At 35.4% G+C, this 19,753-nt stretch overlaps 1 protein-coding gene across 1 annotated transcript; it reads right to left on the reverse strand.

Moving 5' to 3' along the window:
* Positions 1-804: 804 nt before the first annotated feature.
* LOC149716515 (uncharacterized) lies at positions 805-4,552 on the reverse strand. Its single transcript, XM_089844885.1, has 3 exons — positions 3,761-4,552; positions 1,996-3,651; positions 805-1,146 (listed from the first exon to the last, which is right to left on the reverse strand). The coding sequence occupies exons 1-3, from the start codon at positions 4,550-4,552 to the stop codon at positions 805-807; spliced, it is 2,790 nt and encodes a 929-aa protein (XP_089701011.1).
* Between the last annotated feature and the right edge of the window lie 15,201 nt (positions 4,553-19,753).

Raw genomic sequence — 19,753 nt, forward strand, 5'->3', positions numbered from 1 at the left:
AATGGCAATTAAAGAGCCACCACCACGGACGTTAGTAAAATCAAGATCTGGACGATCAGCACGATATACGGTGTAGTTATTGGGAAAGTAGTCATTTGTAAAATGTGTATTATTTAGCCAAGTTTCCGTTAAACAAATTATATCGATATCTTGTGTAACAATGTTCCTAAAAAATTCAACTGATTTGGTCCGTAAACCACGAACGTTTTGGTACGCCATTGATATCTTCTTCATTGTGGTGTTACGATGATAGGGTTATAAACTAATAATAATAATAAACTAAATAAACTAATAATAATAATAATAAACTAAATAATCTAATAATAATAAACTAAATAATATAATAATAATAATAATAAACTAAATAATCTAATAATAATAATAAACTAAATAATCTAATAATAATAATAAACTAAATAATCTAATAATAATAATAAACTAAATAATCTAATAATAATAATAAACTAAATAATCTAATAATAATAATAAACTAAATAATCTAATAATAATAATAAACTAAATAATCTAATAATAATAATAAACTAAATAATCTAATAATAATAATAAACTAAATAATCTAATAATAATAATAAACTAAATAAATGAAATGAAATGAAAGGATTGTTTATTGTGTATACAAAAAACCGCGAGGGTTCACGAGAATATACACAGGTTTGTACAATTTACATACAGTGCAATACAATGAAAAAACATGTCAATTGTGCCGAAACATTAATTACATACTTTGTTAAAATAGTATACTTTTTTAACATATATGTCGCGATTTCAAACTTTTATATTTATTTATCGAATATCTTTGAAATGCATGCAGAACAAATCTAAAGTACTACTAAAAGAATTATAATGTCGTTGCATACGTTGCATGGGATCAAGTTTACCGTTCTTGACATAAAACGTTTGAGTCCGTCGCAGACTTTTAGGGACTAGAAAATATAGTTTGACTAACAATTCACTCAATGGTATAATATTACGAACTAACTTGAATAAAAATTTAACATCGTTAATTTTGATGGTGTATTCCAAGGACTTAAGGTTTAGTTCATTTAAAAGGGATTCGTAATTATAAGGTAAATGACTTAGAAAAAAAACTATGAACGTATTCAACGAACTTTCTTTGTATTCCTTCTATACGAGTGCGAAGGTACAGGCTACACCCTCCCCATACCAGAGCACCATACAGGGCACGAGAGCGCACTAGACTAAGGTACAAAATTCTAAAATGATGTAATGACTTAAGTGAGCGTGATAGTTTATAACAGACAGCTAGCGTCCGCCTACAGCGATTTACACAATTGGCTATTTTCTCGCGAAAAAATAGTCCCCTATCAAAAATAACTCCCAAGACATTTACTTGCAATTTTTGCGTAATTACCGCGCCGTTAACACTATATGAAGAATGCACCTCGCGACAAAACCTTCTCGTGAAAGTCACGTGTAATCTAATAATAATAATAAACTAAATAATCTAATAATAATAATAAACTAAATAATCTAATAATAATAATAAACTAATAATAATAATAAAATAAATAAACTAATAATAATAAACTAAATAATCTAATAATAATTGAATTGAATTGAATTGAATTTTATTTCCTGCAAATCAACATACATATTGTACTTTTCATAGAGTTACAGGTTAAAATTGGCGTCATTATATTAATTTATTCCTAAACATCCAAAGAAAGGCCTAACGAGAAAAAAAAAAAAAAAAAAAATAATCATAATAATAGTACAATAAAATACAATAAAATAAAATATAACGTTAAGATAAGAGGCTGCGACAGTGAAGTCTGATATAGATAAAACTATGCTTTTGTGACATTAAAGTTAACCTTTAAAATTGTCCTAGATACATTGTTTAACATAAAATGCTTTGAAATTTATTTTTAATCTATTTTTGTTATTATCGAATAAATCAATATCTTGTATGATTTCATTACACGTTATTTGGGAGCGTACTAATGGATTTACTCTTGATAGTTTTTTAACCATAAAGCTTTCACTTTTTCTTGTGTTGTTTGGAATCTTAAAATTGATTTGTTCTAGTAGCTCAGTAGAGTCTATCCTATGGTGCATTAGTCCATGTATAAGAAGCATTTCCGATTGCTTTGTTCTGTTCTTTATAGTTAGCATATTAAGGAATCCTAGATTTTCATCATAGCTGTTGTCTCTTTGTAGAAAGAAGTATTTAGTGTAGCATTCTATAAATTTTCTCTGTATTCTCTCAACTTGTTTGTTGTTATGCTGGGAGCAACCGCCCCATATGGTGTTGCAATATTCCACTTTGGATCTGACAACCGCGAGGTACAGCATTCTGAATATTTTCCCACATTTTAGGTTTCGGGCTATTCTTAATATTATATATAGTCTTCTTAAGCTAGTACCCCTCAGTTGTTCAATGTATTTTGTAAAATAAAGTTTATTATCTAATAGTATTCCTAAATCCGTAATAAAGCTAACACGCTTAATCGGTTCTTTGTTGAGGTTGTATTTATAATGCGTAATATTTGTTTTTCTACTGAAACTAACTACAAAAGTTTTGTCCGAGTTGAGTGGAAGCTTATTTCTTTTCCCCCAATCGTCAATTTCTTTTAGGTCTTTGTTTAGCAGAAGGCAATCGTCAATATTGTTGATTTCTTTAAATATTTTGTTGTCGTCGGCGTACGCCCTTATCTCGCTATTGATATTTATGTTGTGCAAGTCGTTTATAAAAATGACAAAAAGCAGAGGTCCTAGTGAGGAGCCCTGTGGAACCCCTCTTATTGTTTGGAAAGACACGTTGGTGAGAATATTGTTGACTTTTATTATGTTCGTTCTCTTGCTTAGATAGCTTCTCATCCAATTGATTATGTTTCCTCTTAGTCCGTATAATTCCAGTTTTTTAAGCAGGATAGGATGATCCATACGGTCAAATGCTTTACTCAGGTCCATAAAAATTGTGTCAACTTGTCCTCTATTTTCAATTCTGGGGGCCATGTAATTGAGGAACGATACAAGGTTCGTTGTGGTTGAGCGTTTTGGACAGAATCCATGTTGATATTTTGATAACATTGGCTTAAACCAGCTGCTTAGTATTTCATGAACTACTATTTCAAATACTTTGGATATGTTTGATATCAATGAGATTGGTCTATAGTTCGTTGCCAGTCTTTTGTTTCCCTTTTTGTGTATTGGCAATAATATTGAGTATTTCCATCTTTCCGGGAATATCCCTGTACTTATTGATAAATTAAAGAGATGTACCATAGGAGTAATTAGACTATCATTACATCCCTTAATGATAAAGGCGGGTATATTATCGAGACCCGTAGATTTCTTATTTTTCAGTTTCTTTATTGCCATTTTCACCTGGCCTGCGTTTATGGTGATAATTGAGAGTGTATCAGTAGTGATTGGGATTTCGGGTAGGACTTCATTTTGCGGTCTATCATCGCCATGTGTTGGTTCGTTCAGATTTAAGAATTGGTCACGAAATATTTTTGCGATCACACTGTTTTTGATGATTAGTTCTTCATTCTCGTTGGTAAGTATAGTTTTTTCTTTTTGTCTAGGGTTAGTCCTTTCTTTGGTGTAGCTCCATATCTTTTCGGGCTTCTCACTAAGTAGGGTCCATACTTCAAGCGGTCCCTAATTAAGAGTTTTCGAGCTTCTCTTCGAAGTTCTTTGTAGAGATTTAAATCCTGTGGATTCTTTTTCTTCGAAACTTCCGGTGATAATATAGTTTTCTCCCAAGAACTTTTCGCAATTCGGGAGAGAACCAATGCGGAAAGTGGCTACAACCTTTAGTTTTAGCGGATGGCGGAATACATTGTTCCATTGCCGACTTGAGGGTTGTTTCCAGCATTGCTACTCCAACATTCACCTCTCTTGTGTTCAAAATCGCAGCCCAATCTTTGCCATTAAGTATCCTGTATAGCAGTTTATAGTCCCCTTTTGCGTAATTGTATTTAATAGGGTTTTCAGTATTATAGCTGTCATTTTCGACCGTCATTTCATCACGTAGACCAACCACAATTAAGAGCGGTGGGTGAAAAATATCTGGTTCGATTAGATAGGTATTGTCTTTCTGCGCCCTTGTATCTTCAATGTTGGTCAGTACTAGATCTAGTGTATTTCCAGAGCCATTCTTCTCTTCATTAAATTGATATAAATTTAAGACACTACAAAATTCCAGTACCAAATTCGTTTTGGGTTTTACCATCCCGTTGCAGAGATCGGTAGTGTGATTCTGCCAGTCTACTTTGGGCAGATTAAAATCACCCAGTATGATTATGTTTCCAGAGTACTGGTATAATTTTATCTTTACTTCGTTGAGATAAACTTCATAATCGGCCAGTGGGACATTAGGTGCAAAATAGTGATTACCAACTAAGATTTTATTTCCGGGACCGTTGTGGATTTCGACCCAAACGCACTCATCTCGAAGCTCTAGATCCTTTCTTCTCGTGATGTTTAGCTTATTGTCGGCAATTATTATGGAACCACCTCCTCTTTTTTGTTGTATGCGATCTGAACGGTATGCCGTCATATTTCTTGGTATGAAGTCGACGTCAAAATGAGTTGAGTTTAGGAAGGTTTCTGTAAGGCAGACTAGGGCTGGTTGTGTCTGGCATAAGCTGGATAGTAAGTCATCTTGCTTGGTCCTTAAACCCCTCACATTCTGGTATTTTATGGTTAGGGAGTAACTTTCGTTATTTTTCAGGTTCTGGGTTCTTATATTATTTGTATTTTTGTTCATGGTTAATAATGATGGAGCTACTATTTAACCAGCATGTTGTTTTGGTGCTGTTCCCTTCTAGACTGTTTCTTCTTCTACTGAGTAAAGTTCTTTTACATGTGTCTGATTATCCTCTATCGTTGCAGCTTGTTCCTTGACTGATTCACTTCCCACTTCGACTATACTTTGGTTCAGTTCTGCTTGGTACGTTTCCTCAGCTATTTGGTCCTCATGTTCGTTATACTTGCGGCTATTTCGCAGCCATCCTTTGAATTTGGAGATAATCGAGTTTGCCGGCCAAAGTGAGGGATCATTGATAATGTCGAATTCCGCGTTACTTGCCGCGACATGAAATGAAGCATACGTAGGGTAGTTAGTTTTCAAGCGCGTGGTGATGATGGAATTGAGTGAATATTCGCTACACAACCAGTTCCTTAGCGTATCTGCTGTTATTTTTGGGTCCATACGCGTAACAAATAGTGCTTGCTTCCTTAATATTTTTGTCCCTTCCGGATGTATCGCTTTAATTGTAGTTTCTGTGTTCTTCCCAAAGGTTGGTATAGTTTTCACAGTTTTCATGGTTTTGCTTTTCGCATACCCAGGAGGCTCGATTGTGGTTGTTTTTGTCTTTAGGTTCTTTGAAGCTGCATCTTTGAAGGAATATTTCAGTTTGGTGTTCTCCTTCTCTTGGTTTAATTTGTCTACCTTTTGGTCTATAATGCTCATTTGCCCTGTTATTATTGAGTTGTGTGTCATCAAATCTCTCAGCCCTTTATGGATATCATCTAGTTTTCTGTTTTCATCTGGCATTTTCTCTTGACCAGTGATTTCAGAAGTACTTCGAGTTACAATCCCAGTATGTAATTCCTTCACGGAATTCTTTATTGATAATTGCTGCATTTCAACCTTTTCTACAGTGGATTGATTTGTTTCGGCCAATGTAAAGACTTCTTGCACTTTTTTCCCCATCTTTGGTAATTCCGTGTGAAACATATTTCCAATATTATCTTTAATGTTGCTTTGGACCTCGCAGATGACATCAATCTTTGAACAGAGTGCTTTGGTGACTTCAACATCTTGCTTAATCTCTATGTTCTGTTCGGTTACCACAGCGATTTCTTTCCTGAGCGCCCCAATTGTGTCCATACAGTACTGATATCGGGTATTATTATCAGTATTGTCTGACTTGTGTCCCATTATATTCTTGAGGCAACATATTTCATTTATAATTTGTCCTTGTTCAACTTTCATAGACTGAATTTCTTCTGTTATGGTCGATGCCGTGAGTATGTATTCCTTTAGTGCTTCACGGATAAGTCCTGGTAGCATACTTGTTAGATGATCAGTTATGGCCTTTCCAGCTGGTTTTACAGTGTTTTCCGTCATCTTCTTTGTATTGTTACATTTTACAGTTGTGATTTTGCTTTTATTGTCGTTTGGTAATGGCTGTGAGAGTGAAAGTTTTAACTTGCCTTCTGAGATGCGGCCGCAATTATTGCTTGAGGGAGTCGCTGTTTTTTCATGACTAGCTATAGCTTGACATTCCCCGCAACTAAATGCATTTGAATCGTGGTCCGTGTCGCTCGTAATATCAAGACAAGTTTTGTGGACTTTGTTTGGGCAGTACGCACATTGATAAGTTCCTTGCTTACCATGCACATTACCTTTACACTTGGGACAGGGGAAACCATATGGTGCCATGATCGTCTTGAGTTGTTCCGATACAGCAGCGCGAATTCAGTATACTTCAATTCAGTATGCTGAGTGTCGAAAACGATTTTCCAGTTGTTGTTAAGCCTACTACCCACGTCGCGAGATTGATTTCACAATTTCAAAACCATTTATTTCTTCACTTGAAACTATGTCCGTTGGCAATTACTTATTGAAACAAAGCCATGTTAAAACTCATTTAAAATAAAATAAAATAGCTTTTAAAATTTTAATATTTATTTATTATCGACTTTTAAAATTTATTATCGACTTACTAAGCCTTAGTCAGTTTAGTAACGTTTTACAGCCAAGCCGAGGCTTAACGGGAGCTAAAATAAGTGCGACTTACTCGTTCGGGTCCGGGATGATAATAATAAACTAAATAATCTAATAATAATAATAAACTAAATAAACTAATAATAATGAATGAATGAATGAATGAAAGTTTATTGTGTATATAAAAAGCCTATTGGCCCACGAGAATATACACATTGAAAAAAAAAATAATTAAAAATAAATTAAAATAAATGACAAATAACAAAGAAAAGACATACAATATACATATTATAATAACATACATCGCTATATGTGCTCGATTTAATCAGGTTAGATACTATAATTATGCCTAATTAATATGACTAAATTTCATTGAGAAGATGTCGAATTGGTGATTAAAAGCGTTTACGCTAGCCTGCATACGGTTTAAGGGATTCAGTGTTCTCTTAGGGCTAGAAAATGTCTTTCGAATTCTTGTTACACTAGGAACATGGAAGTTCAGATTTACTAATAAGTTTGGTAAGTTTAAATGGTTGTGAATTAATTTATATACAAATTTGAAATCATTAATTTGGCATAGGTAAGAAATAGATTTTAAATTCAGAGTTTCAAGTAACTTAGGGTAATCATAGGGTTCATGGGACAGAAAGTATTTGTGACAGTGTTCAACGAACTAACTGAAAGAGTCCGTCGACACAAACCAGCCGTCCTGGTTATGTGGTCCTTGTAATATAGACCGCGGTCGAATAGCATACCCAGGTCCTTAACAGACGTTTTACATGGTATAATAGCCTTGGATACCGAATAAGAATTTTGTATCTCGCGAGAGACCCGCCTAGTGAATGACACGTGAATAGACTTGGTTGGATTAACTGCGAGGTTGTTGCGGGAGCACCACCCGTCAATCGCGTCAAGGTCCTGCTGTAACAGCTGGCTGTCAAATTTAGTGTTGATAATTTTGGAAAGTTTATTGTCGTCTGCTAGTTGTAATAAGTTAGAATGTCGAATCGAAAATTGCAAATCGTAGAGGTAAATATTAAATAACAGGGGCCCCAACGACGAGCCTTGGGGAACGCCGCAGGAAACACCATACGTAACGGTAGTAATTTTCGAATTACATTTCAGAACGTTGACACGACCAACCAAATAGTGTTTAATCCAAGCCAAAATATTTCCAGACAAACCGAGTGCTTCCAGTTTATCTCCAAGGTAATTGTGAGAGACTCGATCGAAGGCCTTGGCCAGGTCGAGGAAAATCACGTCTACCTGACCCTGACCCTCAACCTGGGGGGCGACACAGTCTAAAAAGGCGACGTGGTTAGTATCCACTCCTCTGCCAGGGACAAAGCCATGTTGACAATTGTTAGGCAAAAAACTAAACCAACGTTGTAAATGTTGGTGCATGACGCGATCGAAAACCTTGGCCAAGACACAAAGTAACGATATGGGACGGTAGTTTTTGACGTCACTGGACGCACCAGATTTAAAAACTGGCACAACAACAGCCCTTTTCCAGAAGTCAGGAAAGCACTGCTGTCGGATGGATAAATTAAAGATATGCTCCAGGACTGGCAGAAGCAAGTCCCCACAATCTTTTACAATAAAGAAGGAATTTGGTCAACACCAGTGGAAAACTTAGTTGGTAGTTTCATAATAGCTTGATAAATATCAGCTTGAGAAATGGCCTGATCACTTTAGGTATCGGTTACCAAACTACTAGTGTCCATTTCGTACTTTGTGCCGGGTGGGGTTTTATCAAGGGCAATGTTTGAAAAATGTTCAACGAATGTACGTCCCAATTCATCAGAATCGGATATGAATTTTGAGCCCATTTTCAAAGAAATGGTGTTGTCCCGTGATTTTAAATTGTTATTACCAAACGCCAAAATTTTTTGGGATGGGCTACAGCGTCTCGGCAAACCAGGCGAGCCACAATGGACTTGTCGCGATCAAGGAGTTTCCTAACTTGAACACGACATGACCGATAGCTGTCTATGTCCGCCGAGACACCAGTGCGCTTTTTCTTTTTATAAAAATATTTTTTAGTTTTAATAGCCTTTTGGAGCTCACTAGAGTACCAAAGCAGAAATTTAGAGTGCAAACGAGGGGGCTTTAGGGGAATGGAATCTACCATAGCACTAGTTATGCAGTGTGTTAGGGTTTTGACACAAAAAATAACATCCTGAGAATTGTAAACAAGTGACCAGTCAAAATCCCTAACGCAACAGTAGAGTTGATAATAGTCAGCTTTGCTAAAGTTATAGCCTGGCGCAGTTTGAGAGACTGGAGTTGAGAAATCTGCACAAAGCGAGACCGTGAACGGAGGATGAAAATGGTCTACAGGCACAAACGGGTCAGATAATTTAGAGAGTGTCAGACCATTAATATTAGTGAAACATAGATCTAGTAAGTTACTGTCACCAACAGGCTTGTTAATTTGGTTTAAATTTAGTTCATAGCAGAGATCCAAAATATGCGACGATTTTAATCTAGTACTATGGGAGCAGCCCTGAGTGCCACAAAGATCCCAGTCAACACCAGGGAGGTTGAAGTCTCCAAGAAGTAATATGTTCCCTTCAAAATTTCTAAGTTTTTCAATTAAAGTGGACGCGTATTGCTGATATTGGGTGTCCGTGGTTGAAGGACGGAAATAGCCACAACCAAGAATTAATGTGGAATCATTGTCCACCTTTACCTCAAGGAACACACATTCGTCAGCGACCTCCAAATCCCGACGCCTGGTACACACATAGGACGTCTTTATTGCAATCAGGGCACCTCCACCTCTAACATTAAGAAACTCTGGATCAGGGCGATCCGCGCGAAAAACAGAATATTCTATAGGAAAATAATCTAGGCTAAAATGGGTATCATTTAGCCAAGTTTCGGTTAAACAGATTATACTAGATCATTGACAATTACGTTATTGAAAAATTCATCAGATTTAGTTCTTAAGCCTCGCACGTTTTGGTAAGAAAAATGTACTTCAATCATCTTGATTATCGGACGGGTTATCTGTGACCTGCACCGGAATGGAGGTGTCGACTTCAAGCTCAGAACTATGTTTATGGTCGTCCTTGGGTACACCATAGAAGTCCATTATTAAGCAATCAACAGGCCATATAGCAGGATCGCGCAAGTGATCAAACTCGGATTGATCATCACAGGTAACATAAATGGAGGAGTGTCTAGCGTTCGGATGTTTTGTGCGTAGACGGATACATTTAGCGGACTGAATACCCGCTTCCTCAAGCAACGTGTCCTTCAAAACTTGGGATATCAAGTCTTCGTCCAAGCGGCTTATAAATAGAGCCCGTTTGGTAACACGTTCCCGGCGCGGTGCCACCTTGACTTTGGAATTTAGGGAAGATCCCGAAACAAAATCCTTACGCGAAGCTAAACGGCGCTATGGTCTAGCGGAAGAGGCATTTGAATCTTCCGGAAGTAAGTTCATGGCAATGGTAGCATTATTGTTAACCGGAAAGGGTAGTGGCCGGTTGGCTAAGGACGGTGTAACACGAAACCCAACAGAACCAGCAATCGGAGGAAACTCTGGAGGTCGTGCAGATAAAGATTGTTTCAATCTGGCATTTTCTCGTTCCAGGGAATCAACACGTTTCTCTAGTTTATCGATATTGGTTTGCAAGTTAATTACCAGCGACTGTGTATTGTCCAATTTATGTAATATAACATCCAGGATAGAGTCGGGCTCTCGGGTTAAGCTATCAGAACGCAGAAGATGGTTGAGAGCGTCATGGACCTCGTTTAATGTTAAGGCCTTTTCCCCAGTAGTAGCTGGGACGATGGAAACTTCCCCCAGAGTCGAAGTATTGGACGAAGTACTCATACGGGCAGCTTTCTTAGACGCTTTACATTCCTTGCATGTAAAGGAAGTCGCGCAGCAAGTAGCATGTGCTTGTCTATGGCACCCAGCAGCGCATTGCGTACGCTTCTGCTTCCCAAAAAGAGGCTGGCCACAGCAGACGCACGGGTCCTTAGGCGGAGGCATTTAAACCCACAAAAAGAGGCACAATACCACGAAAATCGCGTGTAACAGACGACGCGACGTGAAAAAACCCGTTTTAGTGACGTCTGAAATAAGGTTATACCATTATCCCACGGAGCGAGTCCGGCGGAAAACCCGGCTCACACTCTGGCAAACCGCGACCGTCAGTACCGGAGGAAAACACGTAAAAAAAACCAAAATAAAGGCAATTAAGGTCGAGAAAAGTTTAATTACCTTTAGCGGAGGTGTTTATATAACGGAAAGGGCAAAAAACCGCAATTTAATCGCGAAAGGAACCAGCGAACGAGCAAACTAATAATAATAATGAAATGAAATAGATTTTTAATGTCTATATAAAAAACTATATAACTAATAATAATAAACTAAATAACTAATAATAATAAACTAAATAATCTAATAATAATAATTCAATTCAATTCACTGTTTATTACCTCTATATAACAACATGCTTTCGCACTTTTCACAGATATACAAAGTGTTACATTAGATTTAAATTGACGTCATATATTAATTACACATTTTATAAAACAAGATAAAGAGATAAAATAAAGGGATAAATTAAGAGATAAAAACATGTATGCAGGAATAACATAAAATCCAGTAAAGTATAAGTTAAATTAATACAACAGCAAATATACTATGCATCTGTCAAATTTTATGCGAATAATTAAAAGTAATTACATAACAATTTTCTAGCTTATTCCGATTGGCTTTTAATTAAAATTGATTTCAAATCAGTCTTTAGTTTTTTGGTTTTATAGCAAAAGATATCTAGCTCCTGACAGTATTTATTGGCAGTTTGCTGGGCTCTTTTAATTGTATGGAGTCTAGGTTTATTAGGAATATAGAATAGGTCTTTATATCTTGTCTGTTTATTATTTACTTTCAAGTTTAAGGGAGAAGTGCATTCTATGCAATTAATTTTGTTACTGAATATGTTATATAAAAACATTATTTCTGCATATTTTAATCTGTATTCTATAGTAAGAATATTATACCTATGTAACATATTTAGGTAGTTGTAAGTATCGTTTTTGAGAAAATATCGATTCATCAATTGTATAAATTTTCGCTGTACTCTCTCCATTTTCATAATGACACTATTTGAACTTCCACCCCATATTAAAGAGCAATATTCTAATTTTGGCCTAACTACAATTAGATACAATTGCAAAAACTAATAATAATAATAAACTAAATAAACTAATAATAATAATAAACTAAATAATCTAATAATAAACTAAATACTTTGTTCCAAGTATTATTATGATCAATATGATATTGAGTCTTACAGAAACTTTGTGAATTTATGACAAATAAATTAAATTACAACAAAATACACTGAAATACACTAAAACTACAATAAAACACTCTAAAACTACACTAAGGTACAAGAAAACTACAATAAAACACAGTAAAACACAATAAAATACACTAAAAGTACAATAAAACTATAATAAAACACAGTAAAACACAATAAAATACACTAAAAGAACAATAAAACACAGTAAAACGCAATAAAACACTCTAAAAGTACAATAAAATACACTAAGGTACAATAAAACTACAATAAAACACAGTAAAACACAATAAAATACACTAAAAGTACAATAAAACTACAATAAAATACAGTAAAACACAATACAACACTCTAAAAGTACAATAAAACTACAATAAAACGCACCAAAGCACACTAAAACTGCAAAAAAACAGTCTAAAATTCACTTAAATTACAACAAAACACACTAAACTACAGTAAAAGTAAGTTATTTATTTGGCTTAGTTTTCCCAGTTTCCCAGGTTTGTACGAACCCTGAATTCAACCTCGTACAGATAGGCATTACATTATTATGAAAAATGCAGAAATAATATCCTCATAAAAAGTTCACCACAATGTTTATTGGTAACGTTTATTTTCTGTTTTTCTTTACAATTAATTGACAAGAGATATTTCATTAAGAAATACAATGAAGAGCTATTGTTGTTATTTATTTGTCTTTGATATTTCTTTTTTCGTTAGTAAATATATTACCTTTATCTTCTATTAGCTTATTTGATAGGTCCAAAGTATGAAAAGGTACATTTGGATTACTTATCAAAGCCAATGCAAGTTTATGAGCAAAATCCCTATTTTCAAATACAAATCTTTACATTAAATCACGCAATTACATTAATTATAAGAACAACTTGTACGAATGTAAAACATTTAACTCATATTCTATCTAAATTCCTCAATGGAGTCAATTTTTTTTCATAATAGCCAAAATCTGTTCCAAAGCTTCCGGGACGAATTTCATATTAGAAGCTCGGAATTTTGTAAACCAATTTTTTTTTCCTTAATGTTTTGTGTTAAAAATATCAATTTTGTGCTAAACACTTTAAATTATTAAGTATAGTTCTAATTAGAAAATATATTACCTTTATCTTCTATTAGGTTATTTGATAGGTCCAAAGTATGAAAAGGTACATTTGGATTACTTTTCAAAACCAATGCATGTTTATGAGCAAAATCACTATTTTAAAATACAAATTTTTACATTAATTTAACTCCTATATTACCTAAATAGAGTTCCTCAATGGAGAGAGTTTTTTCATAACAACCAAAATCTGTTCCAAAGCTTCCGGGACCATTGTTTTTATACACAATGTAAGGTAGATTTGATTTTCTTTCTACTTACTCTTTAAAACTAACCTGATAAATTACTTCTTTTTGTAAGTTTTATATTTTTCATGTAAATGGAAGCTTCGAGATCAGTAGCACCTCCTGGAGGAGTCTGGATAATTTTCCTTTAGTTCAGTTTTGAACTGTCGAAATAAGATACGGTTCTTTTCTTGATCGGTATCCTTTTCTTTATGGAATGAGTTGGCCGTTTTCAGACCCTTATGGATGACAAAAGCGTTATTTAAAACTGAAAATTTGTATCCTACAACGTGTAATTCGCAAACCTACAAAGATATCAATCAATGGGTTAGTTATCGATGGTTTCTTCTTTCTACACACGGTGGTATCTTGGTCTTACATGACTTTTAAATTAAAGCCATATTGTCCAAACCTTTCATCATGATAAGGCGCTGAATTTCTGCTGAAGAAGAAAGGTTCCCAAGGATCTCTCCACAAGACTTCAAAAATGACAGCTAACTTATTAGTCATTGGTTCTTTATACCAGGCTTCGTAGTCAATATGTTTCTGACATTTCCAACAAAGCGCGATGTAAAAGAGGTGGGCGTCCATCATTTCCAAACGTTGTCCGTTTTATCCTTGGGTATTTGGGCTATTTCTTTCATTTCGAGATTCGAGAAAGAGCCTATTTTTCCAGGAACATTTCGTGGAGGTTATAGTTGGGCATCATATCGACGTCTAAGACTAATACAAATTCTGTGGTGGAATTTCTTCTCGCCAACTTACGTAATAACGTTATAACTTGGAGGTAGGTTAGGTTTAGACACGTTAGGACGAGTCCTTACGTTTGGTGTTGACCCGTAAACGGGGTAGCCTCTGCCTCTACCGTTGGCTTTAGTACGATACTAATAGAAAAATTAGACGTGAATTGTTTTGAATACGACAGATTTGAAAGGAGAGTATTTACACACGCTTACTTTTCTGTGATTGTATTTTGAAACTAAGTACTGGTATTTGATTCCTTTTGGGTTGTCAAATCTTTGTTCCTTTTGTAAGCATAACTCTACACACGTATCAGTCCTTTTCCAGTTAGGCATTACCGATCCAAACCTCTACTTTATCCGCTACGCTATGAACTTGCCACATTTTTATTTAAAAATGATAAAACTTTACCGCCACCCCATAATATACGTTACTTACGTGTACCATTTAATTTCCATTAAAACAATAACAAAATCAAAATAAACTCCTTGAAAAAAGGTTGAAATTCTGAGTCAAACTAAAAATTACAATGGATTGCGCAACTTCCAGCAGAGACCTATCATTAACCCTTGGCAATGTACGTTTAAAGTAAGGGTGGGCGAATACCACTTTTTTACTATCGAGACGAATATCAAATACCCAAAAATTTTCTTATCGAATACCGAGACGAATAATGATTTTTTAATCGAATATCGAATAGTTAGGCTTAACGAAAATATAGTCTTATCGAATACTCGTCGAATAGTAGGCCTAACTATTCGCGAATAATAGGCCTACTATTCGCGAATACTTGTCGAATACCAAGGCCTACTGTTGTACCCACTTCTTACAAAAATAATATTTATTCAGAAATGAAAATGACTATGCTTTTAGTTTAAAGTACATTTTTAATGGAAAATATTTAACGTTTTGTACACATCTTGGTACTTAAAATAGTCACTAGACTGATCAGCTTCTTCATCTGATGCACTACTAAAACTAGTTTCAGTTGAACTGGAGCTCCTTTCAAACTCTTTATCTTCATTGCGTTTTGAAAATGAGGAGCCACGAAGTGAACGATTCATGGGTACCATTTTTTAACCATCAGATGAACTACAACTAAATTTAAACCTTACACAAAGAAAACCACGATTAGTTCAATAATAAAAATTAAATAAATCAAATTGATTACAATCAAATCATTAATTACGAGGAGAGTACTTACAGTCTCAACTCAACTTGGACTAAACTCTGCCATACAATGAACTAAGAATGATCATATTATTAAGATTATCCATCTAACAAAATTTAAACCTATAACAATGAAAAACAGGATTAGTTCAATAATAATAATTAATATAAATCAAATTAGTTAAATTAAATTAAATCAAATTAATTAAATTGAAGTACTTACACGCTCAACTGTACTAAAACAACTACTGTACTCAAGCATCAGCACCCTAAGAACAAAGATTGATCATTTGAACAAAGCAGAGAGAATTAGGAACAAAGAAACATCATCTCTCAATCTCAAACTCAAACTATAACTAAACCTAAACCAACGCTAAGCGTTTAAAATTGCGTATCTATTTCTGACTAATAGTAGCTTCACCAAATGACGTCGCCAGTTTTTGTATAAAACGGAGCAAAAAAAAAATCCCCATATTCGACCAATAGCAATGTCCAAATCTTAGAGACATCATAAAAAGCCCACAATAGAGAATCAGCGAATCAGGATTCACTATTTTGGAGCAGAAGAAAACCAAAGGTTTTTCAGTTAGGCCTAGGCCCTTTGCGAAATGGGTTGTCGAATATTTATCGAATAGTAAAGTCAGTATTCGATATTCGTTCGAATAGTAAAAATGGGTTCAAACGAATACCGAGACGGTTATTCGTCTCGATATTCGATCGAATTATTCGTTAAAGACGAGTATTCGCCCACCCTTAGTTTAAAGCTATCCATTCTCGTCTCTTATAAATGACGTCACAGATACAGTTGTAGATGAGAGGTGTTTCCCAATAGACGGCGCGCGGTGTTTTCCCGCCAATGACGTCACAGATACAGTTGTAGAAGAGACTGACAGGTGTTTTCCCGCGCAGTGTTTCGCGAGTTTCCCGCGAGGCGGCGCGCAGGTTTCCCCGCGAGGGGGCGCGCGAGTTTTCCCGCGAGGGGGCGCGCTACCGCCAGGGGGTGCGCGCGTTCCCCGCCAGGTGGCGCGCGGGGTTTCCCAAGTGGGCGTGGCATAATGACGTCATAGGTCGTTGACACAGTGACCTTGACATTCTACACCTACACTCTACACCTACATTCTACACCTACGGAGGTACGAAGTGTGGGTCTATACTACTAACGTAGGGGATACACAGTTCACTCCCCCTCTCAACCGAAATTACTCTATACTCTCGATGAGTTACCTTTTGCAATGCTAAAATGATCAAACGCATAACGCTCATTTAACTTTACAACATAAACTTATGCATACATATCGCATCTTATAAATTTTTAACATGAACTTATGCCCAGAAGCGTTTGAAAGAGAAAGAATTCAGTAAAACACCCAACTTGAGTTCTTTCTTTGTGTAAACCCCGAACTTTTTATTGTATAGAAAGTTCGGATTCTTAGAAAAGTCATTGCTTAAAGTATGAGAAATTTTAAAGAGAGAATGAAATTTCTCGTTTTAGGTAAGGCAATATGATAAATTTGTGTGTTCATAAAAAACTACAGATTTTACTGTTTGTTCATTAATATTTTCACAGTGCATCCGCATTGCACTGTTAGAGATAGATAGTTGTGTCTTCTCGGGGCCCTATTTGTGAAGCTATTTAAGGTTGGATGCAGCCCTGCAGGCAACACTAGCCACTAGCCAAATAACTCGTTAATAGATCGTGTTTAATTATTTACTATAATCACGCACAGTAAATTCTATTTCACTTTGCCTCCAATCATAAATAGATTAAAAAAAAATCACAAATATTCAAGCTTAGCAAAAGACGCTCAATATCCCTTGGCGACCTATCTATGAGTTCGATTCCACCAGCCCCACAGCGACTCCCCTTTTCCTTGGGCTCGTCTCTATTTAGTAACGTTAGGGGACCACGCTAGGTTTCCCGTTTGGTAGTCCACGTGACCACCAAAAATATGTGTTATAAGGCTAGGTATGCTTATTCTTATTGACTTTTCTTAGAATAGTCTTAAGGGGTATAGCGTGATGGTACAAGTTAGTACGACTTTACCTTTCACTTTGACATGTTTGCACCAGCATCGCACAATACACTCATTGCTCAAAGGCCAAGGGCATAAGAGAATTCTGTGTTCAGGGATGGGAGGAGTAGATTTCTCGGCACCAAATGTGTCCCGAGAGAGCAATTAATCAGAGGTACCACGTACCATTAAGTGGCACCGCGAAGACGCGAATGTTCCAACTTTCCAAGTATAGAGATAATACAAAAAGATAACAGAACCATTCGAAAATATAGTTCAAATGGCCTGAACCGACAAAATGAAAATATAGATGCTTAACCCGATATATGTACAGTTTAACCCCTACCCAAAAACTTTCGCTTGGACATTTTTCGTAGACACAAAAGAGAGATGGGGAGAATGAATGACTAAAATAAAATGGGGTTCTTTGAAAAGCCCAGTACTGAGGATACCGCCATAGGAATAAGCGTAAGAAAGGATTCTCGGACCTACCCGGGAGCAGGTAACCATTTGGGAGTAATTAGTAAAACTGAGAATTTATAAAATGATATGTATTTCTTAACAAAAGTTGGATCTAAAAATATAGGCATGACAAATCATAAAGGGAGGTAAATTATTGATATGCAGCTAGATTACGGGTAATCATTTTTGCACAGTTAAAGATAGCGCATTGAGTGACCAATCAGTCTGATTTTCTGTTCTTATGCGATACGATTAATCATTTTTGCACTTTTAAAGGGTGCGCAAGTTTCCAATTTGTGTCGCACTATTATAATTATAACAGAAGAAAATTAATTGAAGTTAGGATGACTAGTAATCATTATATCACACTTAAAGGTAGCGCATCGAGGGGCTATTCACTGAAATTTTCTATTCGTTACTATGTGGCTAAAATTATGAGCCCAGCCCTTGGGTCATCTAGTTTGTTTCGCACTCTTTACCTAACCTTCTTCTCTCCTGTTCTTTCTGGTTCCATAAAACTTCGAGGTCAGACTCCTTTTGGTAAACCGATTTCCCTTTTCCTCACCACATCGACAGTGCACAGTGACCTCACAGGGGGCTTAACTGAAAATCCCTCTCAGCTCTCCATCTCTCTCCGACTTCGTGTTTTTATTAATTTCGCAAACTATAGTTTATATAATGATATGTCTATCGTCTGATAATACTGAACATTAATATATTAAACTTCTCTATTTGAATAATATGATAAAAATAGTTGTTATTTTAATATTATTGACGCTGTGCAACTAAATTTCTCTCTTGAAATTTTATAAGGGGCCCCCAAATCTTCCTTAGCCTATCTGTAAAAAAATACTGGCGGCGCCACTGTTTCAAAAACATCGTACCTTACCAAGGCTTCCAAATGCAGGAGCACCACGAAAACCCGAAAAAACCCATGACGCACACGTTTTTCCCTCGAAAGAGAGAAAAACTTAAAATTGTACCTTTGTATGATCAGTTTTTTGACTTTATTCCTAGCCTGCGGGTGTATAAAATTTTGATCGCGAGTTAACGCGAAAACTTAACTCCCTCCTTGCTACTGCCCTTTTGAGACTAACTTTGTAGTAGCAAATCAATCTTCAGTTGTTTAATTAATTCCCTTTGTTTTTGTTAATATTTTAATCCGCTGTCGCGTTATTTTGCCGCCTCCCAGAACCTACGAATATTTTTTCAGTCGATAATCGCCCGGTTCAGACCCCAATTCCTCCCGCTCTCCCACACTTTCTAACTTTTCTTATATCATTTTGGAGAGTTTTCTCCCCTTCCTCTGCAATATTTTTGGTTTTTACAGATTTTTCTTCTTTCTTTAATAAGGCTATGGGCAACTCTATATGTATTTCTAGCAGGGTTGTTTGATTTAAATCAGTTTGATTTAAATCAAGCGATTTTTTAAAAAAATTATTTGATTTAAATCAATAATATATTTTTATTTTTAAAAAATGTTTTCTAAGATTCCAAGGAGTAGTTTAAGTAACTCGAGAAGAAACTTAATTAGAAAAGACCTAAAATTAAAATTAATCGTGGTTTTGGTTTATTTCAATGTAAGTTTTTCCCAGAATTTCAGTTTGTCTTGCTGGAAAGGCTAGGAAATGAAATAGCGGTCAAGCTAGTCTTTTTATACAAGCATTTGAATAGTAATAATATCCAATAGCTGCTTAAATGTAATGATTATATTGCTTTTGCTTAATTTTGACTCAAAAGTTTTCATGTTGGTAATTTACTATCTATTAGTTCAATAAAAATCAAATAAATCAATTAAAATTAAAAAAATCCGATTTAAATCAAAAAAATCGATTTTTTTGATTTTTTTGAAAAAATCAAAAAAATCAACAACCCTGATTTCTAGGTAAAATTTCAGTAAGCTTATAAATCAAAATTGAATATTTTTGTGACAATTTTTTTTCAAAGGTATATTTTTCATTAGGGATGTTGAA

Source organism: Phalangium opilio, unplaced genomic scaffold, assembly GCF_054372755.1.
Source record: "Phalangium opilio isolate 3A_F unplaced genomic scaffold, DU_Popi_V2 ptg000009l_1, whole genome shotgun sequence".
NCBI lineage: Eukaryota > Metazoa > Arthropoda > Arachnida > Opiliones > Phalangiidae > Phalangium > Phalangium opilio.

Coding starts and splice junctions, on each gene's coding strand:
- LOC149716515 (XM_089844885.1), bottom strand. CDS start 4,552: ATGACGGCATACCGTTCAGATCGCATACAACAAAAAAGAGGAGGTGGT. Junction 3,652..3,760: donor TCTCTCCCGAATTGCGAAAA/GTTCTTGGGAGA, acceptor ACTCTTAATTAG/GGACCGCTTGAAGTATGGAC. Junction 1,147..1,995: donor TGGTTAAAAAACTATCAAGA/GTAAATCCATTA, acceptor GCACTCGTATAG/AAGGAATACAAAGAAAGTTC.